The sequence below is a fragment of the Triticum aestivum genome, chromosome 2B, assembly GCF_018294505.1.
Source record: "Triticum aestivum cultivar Chinese Spring chromosome 2B, IWGSC CS RefSeq v2.1, whole genome shotgun sequence".
Taxonomy (NCBI): domain Eukaryota; kingdom Viridiplantae; phylum Streptophyta; class Magnoliopsida; order Poales; family Poaceae; genus Triticum; species Triticum aestivum.
This window is the reverse complement of record NC_057798.1, coordinates 17,638,777-17,646,309: the sequence shown is the minus strand read 5'-3', so window position 1 is coordinate 17,646,309 and position 7,533 is coordinate 17,638,777. Positions and strand designations below refer to the sequence as shown.

The 7,533-nt window shown below is 42.7% G+C and overlaps 1 protein-coding gene across 1 annotated transcript; it reads left to right on the top strand.

Annotated features, from left to right (window-relative positions):
• Positions 1-223: 223 nt before the first annotated feature.
• On the top strand, positions 224-2,132 carry LOC123039997 (tyrosine N-monooxygenase). The gene is made up of 3 exons (XM_044462961.1): positions 224-717; positions 835-1,192; positions 1,320-2,132. Exons 1-3 carry the CDS (start codon positions 224-226, stop codon positions 1,938-1,940), a joined length of 1,473 nt encoding a protein of 490 aa, XP_044318896.1. The 3' UTR covers positions 1,941-2,132.
• Positions 2,133-7,533: the final 5,401 nt, after the last annotated feature.

The following is a 7,533-nucleotide window of genomic DNA, read 5'->3' as shown; positions in this document are numbered from 1 at the left end:
ACGTGGGGCAATGAAAGAAGTCACTAACTGAAAAAATAATTATTATGTACGTCAAGGATGATGCCCCTGTCTGTCCTATAAATACCCGCAGAACTAACCAGCAAAGATGCACCAAGCAAGAGTGTCTTCAAACACAACTGTTAAAACATCTGTCCATTACCGACTAGTTCCACAAATTGCCTTCTATCCTACTTCCTATAACACCCTGACCAGCTCGTGCAACATGGCTCTTGGTACTCTGGTTATCATTGCCACCATGCTGGTGTATTTTCTCTTGAGAAATAAAAGAGTGCTATTGTCCCACGAGCAATGGGGGCGACGAGGCAGGCTGCCCCCGGGGCCTGCGGCGCTGCCCATCATCGGTAACATGCATCAGGTGATTCTGAACAAGCCGGCGGTATTCCGATGGATCCATGGCCTGCTCAAGGAGATGAACACAGACATCATGGATCTCCGTCTCGGAGCTACTCATGTCATTGTTGTGACATGTCCACAGATGGCCTCTGAGGTACTACGAAAAAATGATGTAGTTTTTGCCTCCCGTCCCACCACCTTCGCCTCGGGCATATTCAGCTTCGGGTACAAGGGCTCCATCTTCTCACCACACGGAGACCAGTGGAAGAAGATGAGGCGTGTCCTCACTGTTGACATCCTTGCCTCGACCATGGAGCGAAAGCTCCACCACCTCCGGAAAGAGGAGTACGACCACCTAGTGAGGTACATTAAAAAAACTCATTGCAGCGACTTGGCATGTCCAGGCAACATTGTCAACGTCCGTCATGTAACCCAACACTTCGTTGGTAACATGATAAGAAGGCTTGTGTTCGGTAAAAGATACTTCAGTGACCTACCAGCTTCATCCACTAGTGGGCCTGGACATGATGAGGTGGCACATGTTGCCGCTCCCTTCATAGCCCTCAACCATCTCTACAGCTTTTGTGTGTCCGATTACTTCCCAGCCCTCATAGGCCTCGACCTGGATGGCCATGAAAAGGTTTCCAAGGATGCCTTGCAAACACTCAACCGGTTGCATGATCCCATTATAGAGGAGCGGATCCGCGAAAGGTCATCCACTCTTGAGAAATGTGGTGACAAGAAAGAGGCGAGAGACTTTTTGGACATCCTTGTTCATCTTAAAGATGCTGAGGGACAACCATTGCTGTCCCTACAAGAAATTAGAGCACAAACAGCGGTTAGTATGTCACCTTAAGCTCAATGCAAAGTTCATTCATTGTTCTTTGAGCCATATTATACATGTATTGACCTTTTCTGTTGCGTTGTACTGATTACTTTATTTATCCTCGCATCTATGGATGTAGGAAATGATGTTTGCAGCAGTCGATAACCCATCTAATGCGGTTGAGTGGGCACTTGCTGAGATGATGAACGTGCCAGAGATCATGCAAAAAGCAACTGAGGAACTCGACACCGTTGTCGGTAAAGATAGACTAGTCCAAGAGTCTGACATTCCTCGGCTAAACTATCTCAAATCGTGCATCCGAGAGGCCTTCCGCATACACCCATACCATGCTCTTAATGTACCCCATGTCGCCATGGCGGACACAACTATTGCTGGCTACACCATCCCCAAGGATAGCCACATACTTTTAAGCCGGCTTGGACTTGGCCGCAATCCCAAGATCTGGACTGAACCACTGCAGTTTCAGCCTGAGAGGCATTTGAACACTGCGAATGTACTTCTCACTGATCCAGGCCTACGTTTCATTTCATTTAGCAGTGGGAGGAGGGGTTGTCCTGGGATTTCACTTGGTACCTCTATGACAATGATGTTGTTCGCAAGGATGTTGCAGGGATTCACTTGGACAAAGCTTCCCGGTGTGAAGAGTATCAGTCTTCAAGAAGGGAATGCGGGCCTTGCACTAGCTAAACCCCTTGTTCTGCAAGCTACACCACGTTTGGCTGCACATCTCTATATATGATCCAATTAAAAAGATTCAATACGTGTTTTCTCATTTATGTATCAATAAAATGTATCTGGACTAGTGTGTGTTACATGTTTCTAGCGCTGCGTTCGGTTCCCTTGTAATGTTATGACACTGCATGTGTGTACAAACAAAGAGGCAATCGATGATTGTATAACTAATGTAATGTGTGTACTTATCATTATGTAAAACAAAACCTCTGTATTTTCAATTATGGTGTACCATGCAAATAATCCTTGGAATTGCACAGAAGTTTTATGTTTATGTTGTATATATACATGCCTGGCTGTACAATTGTGTGCCAAGCTTTGACCCCGTCTTACCATTATGTCACTCATGCATTGATATGTTCTGTATTGCCAGTTGGTCTATGAACTAAGGTTTTTTATTCTATTAACTAGGGTTTCTTTTGTCGTGAGAAATATTTTCTTCTGAGATATAAAAGTTGTATCACCATGCATTTTAGTAGAAAGAACTTATACACAATGATTAATGAGCCGGGAAGGTTCCCTGCCATCGAAAAGGCGAAAAATAAGAAAATGCCCATCCTAATCAGGCTCAAGGCCCTGTTCATTTTCCCTTGCAACAACCAAAATTCTGAAGAACTGGACCGCCGCAGATTCTGCTTAATAATCAAGTGAAACAGGTTGTTCACAGATATGGCTTGGTGCTTGAATACGATGCGAGAATTCTTATTTTGGAAGTAATTTTCTAGATTTTAATTTGTTTAATGAATTGTATTTTGCAGGACACTATATTGTCAGGCTACTGGTTGTTGTTGATAATGCTACAACTAAGTTCTTCTTGTTTGGTTTGTACTCTCAGCTTTTCCGTTTATTGCTGCAGGTTCTTCATTTCAATAATTTCACTTCATTTCATCAGTGCAACAGCAAAGACAGAAAGACAAATTTACTGCTGAATTACACGGGCAAAGTTGCCATAGTAATTACACTTTTTTGCATAAACTGCAAATTAGTCTAAAGAACAGAATCGTCATTATCCACAGGCGTTTATGGAATAGTCTATCTACCTGTGGCATAGATCATATCATACATCGTACAAGTTGCATTCATGTAGTGAATTCTATATCTAGTATTACAAAAGGAAAAAAAGATCAGTTTTAAGTAGACTATATAATAGGTGGAGATAGAGTTTCCAAGTTTATATTGTACAAATCTGCTCTTTTTTCTTTTAGGTAGCATGATATTCATTGCTTTAGTAACTAGGGAATTAAAAAACTGATTGTTCCTAAAGTATTTCCAGATTTTCCTTAATTTTCTTAAATTAATTGTGCATTTTGTTAAAATTTAATTTTTCTTTTAATCATGAGTTTCACTTTATAAAAATGTGATAAGTTTTAATTTTTGTTGCAAATTATAATCTAATTCTTTCTTTTATTGTTTTCTAAACACTAATGGCCTTTTGGTTTATGTCTGTCTCTTTCTATTTAATTTTTTGTCCGGCAGACAGTCAGACCTGCAAATCCGTAGGCATGCAATTTTTAGCACTTGTTGACTTATTTTATGTGTTTTCAAGAATTTGGTTATTTATATATTTCATTATGCCCGATGATCTGCCATGTGTTCTGCTGACGATCTAGTCGATGGTGAATTATGAATTCCTAATCCAATTGTGCAGCCATGTTAACACCAAATACAAATAGTACATGTCTCCGGGGAAAGGGCGGGTCTGAGACTGGGACTCGCAGCTACGTTATTTAAGAAATAACTCCAACTGGGTTTTGTGCTAGCCAAGCTCGAGTTTTATTTGTTTTACAACTTCTCTTTATTACTTTCATCAACTTTAAAAATGTACAGATATGATGTTTATAAATCATATGCATATATGTATCTCAAAGGTTACTTCTGAAATATGTATTTTTGTTGATTTGAGAAATATGCTATTATAGGAGTTTGCTGGCTGATATAGTTGACAGTGGATTTTTTTTAATTCCTGTTTATAGCCTGCAGTGCAGACGTGGAGAATGGATAGTCATGCACTTTTGCTAGATTTAATTTCCACAATAGTCTTTCGGGTTCCGATAAGAGAAGTCCTCGTGTTCGATACTAACACCATCTCCTATGTTATATTACATACCATCATGCTATCCTGGAGTAGTTTTGCATAAGGGCGCCTTTATTGACTCATAATATGGCATCTAGGAGATACGTACAATGAGTACACACTATGTCTCTGCATGGTTAAGATGTATATCATGGCAATCGACGTCTTCTGGTCTATATTGATGACCTCCTGGTCATTGCTTTTACATGTTCCCTGGTTCAAACAAGTTTGATCCGCAGCGGCAACAAGCTTTGTTCACCACGTATGGTCGGTGGATGCATGACGAAGAAGACGTTGGTACCCTGAACGGGTTGGGCGTAGTTTTCAATTTATCAGAGTGTTCTTGTAAGGGTTTGTGCTACTTAATATAGGTGGCCTTTTCGGAAAAGAAAAAGATGCACACGGCCGGCACCCGGTTGAAGTAGGCTTTTTTCTCCCTACTTGATTACTGGTTGTATCGCTGATGTTGCTTTACCAAGAAAGCTGGACGAAACCCTAGTTTCTGAAAAATATCTATCCGTTTTAACACCAATTAAAATATAATACATGTCTCCAGGTGACAGGGCAATTCCGAGGCTGGGACTCACAACCAACCTTAGCTTGTCTTCTAGCTGTGACCTGTGATTATCACAATCATTGACACTAGCCGGTCCTCCCTGACACGGTGTATATGAGAAGAGAAGAGAGGAGTTAAGGTAGCCACAGCCCGAACGATCGCATGGGCGAAACGCGCGGGGTTGAATTGTCATCGGGAGCACGTACCTACGTACTGTACGTCGGAGGTGGTCACATCTGCAGCAGCTGGCATATGTGACACCAGTACGTGACGTACATCTAAAAAACGAGCAAGTTAATCATGTACCGTGTCAAGTGGCTCTACGTTCGTGGATGAGAACGTCCACAAGACAATCTAGCTTGCCCACAAGATTAGTCTCACAATACGATTCGGTGTCCGTCGTACGTAACTTGTCCATCATTGGTTGTGTAGGCAATAGTGCTGCAGATTGGACCGGAGAGAAGGCCTCAGGACCTTAACGTGCGATCCAGAACACGGCAGTGAAGAGACACAAGACGGCGATGACAGTACGAGCCTGTGCACAATCGAAGGGTCGACAAATGGAAATTCTCTTGGCTGTTCCGGATGCAATGCACTTGCCAATTTCAAATCGTTAAGAATAAGTTTGTTTTCCAAGACATTTATTAGCTCTCTCTTATGTAGAGGCGGGGAGTTGTTGCTCTCTCTTATGTTTTCTAAATTAAACTTCCCTCCCCGGGCGCTCCAGCGGTGGAAGGGTGGGGGAGGGGGAACCTCGGATCTGGGTGTCCGGTGTGAAAATAGGATGTGGGCTTGCGTGTAAGGCGGTGCCGTGGTTGGGGCAGCAGTCTCGACGCGTATGAAAATAATGTCCTCCCAATCCTTGCTCCACCTCAACGACAGTGCACCGGGCTTCAGCGCTGAATTACCAGTGGATTCTGGGACTGATGTTGCTGTGGAGGCGGTAACCGCAGCAGTACCGTTGGTTGTTTTGTCCTCGAGTTTCATCCGCGTCCTGTTAGTGGCGGCTTATGCAGCATCACAGGGAAGCCTCGAGAGTTTGTGCAAGCTTTGGGTGGCTGGCTTGTAGGGAGCAACGACGGTGTGCCATCTTCTGGTGCTTCTATGTCGGCTTGGTCAGCATCGAGGCTCTCAACTCCTAGACTTCGAATCTGGCGACTACGACTTCATCTCCAAAATGTTTGACAGTGTGCATTAGACTACAAAGGTCGCCCGAATCTAGCAGTGGGGAGGCTGCCGAAGCGGCTGCGACGGCGCACCATCGGCCCATCCAGGAGATTGGAGGAGTGAGGTACCCTAGGGACCTAGTTGTAATATTTTTTTTTATGTTTCTCTTTTACTGTTTGATCTGTGGCTAATAGATCTGAGGGTCTTTTCAATTTTTCTTCAAAAATAAATTGTACTATGCAACCTTATTTTTTATAAACATTAATGTTTTCTAATAGTTTGTAGCTTATACTAATTTCCCAAAAATTAAGATTTTTTATGTTTGACTCTTTTGTTTGCACCGGATGGGCTGTATGGTGTGCAATTCTTGTCAGGGTACCAAGAGGTAGCCGTGGAATTGATAGTCAGGTTGGAAAATCACTTGCTTGGCTGCTCACACTACTTTGATGAAGATCGAGGACGATGATCAACCATGCAAATAATTTGTGATGTATTTTATGCATGAGAAACCATGCAAATAAGTCGGGTGTGCCTGGCGGTACAAAGAACACTAAAGGTAATACAAATTACAACAGACCCATGGACCTCCTAGCGATGATTACAAGCACCGGAGCGACCCGAAGGTGCTCCACTATCATCGTCTCTCCCTCGCTGAAGCTGGGAAACCTTGTTGTACTAGAAAGTCAGGAAGTCGTCATGATAAGGCCCCATAGGACCAGCACACTAGGGCAGCAACCATCACCGATGAAAAAAAGTTGTAGTACAGAAGGATCAAACTTGTACATACCCAAACAAAGACAAATCAAGACCGTATCTAAACAGATCCACCGAAGACTAGCATCAAGTGAATCCCTCGAGGTTCGACGGAGATGCACGTCCACACGCCACCCGGCGACGCTAGACGCACCATTGCACCATCAGGATAGGGAGGAATGCGCGAGACATTATTCCTACAAGGGACATCATCGCCGTCACAGAGTCCCAACCAAGACGTTGAACCTAACAAGAACGAGAACCGGTTCCCTCCTACCGGCGGGGGGGGGGGGGGGGGTTGAGGTCCTCCACACCTCCATGGCCCTAAGGCCATCGAAGATGGGACCGGTGGCGGAGCCGATCGGAGGAGGGAAAGCCTAGGCTATTTTTCTCGTTGAGGAGGAAAGAGAATAATTTCATGATGTTGATCATGTTACTTTGATTAAGTAGATGGGGGCAACAAAGAGCGCTATATCACTTGAAAGTTTTAAGTGGAGACTGGTCATTGGAAGCTATGAGCCATCTCTATTGAAGTTGTTAGTCACTACCCATACTCTAAATTTACTTCATTTTTAAAATTTTCATTTATACACCAAGCTAGTGTAAATTAGAATTAATTGGACTAAGTATTAGTCTCCTCAACTAACTTTGCTAATAATGGCTTTCTTTGAGATGACTTGGCCAAAGTAAAGGTAGGCCTTAGCCTTTGCTATGATTTCTATCTACGTTAATTTTCCATGTAAACAAATGCCTCGGTATTCTTTGAGTACCAGTTTTAAGTGAACACTAACTTCTTCAAATTTCAAGATTAAATTTTACATTCCATATGGATCTTTCTTGCTCATGCACGATTAAGAGTTAAGCTTGGGAAAATTTGATGAAAGGATCTCACACCCTTTGTTTCCAAAGTTGTGTCTTGATTTCTCCGAGAATGTTCTTGGATTATCTCTTTAAGTTTTCTATGAATGAGTAATTCATTACGAGATGCTTTAATATGATATTTATTTTGTATTTCATTATAGATATACCCGAATAGGGAAAGATTGTCAT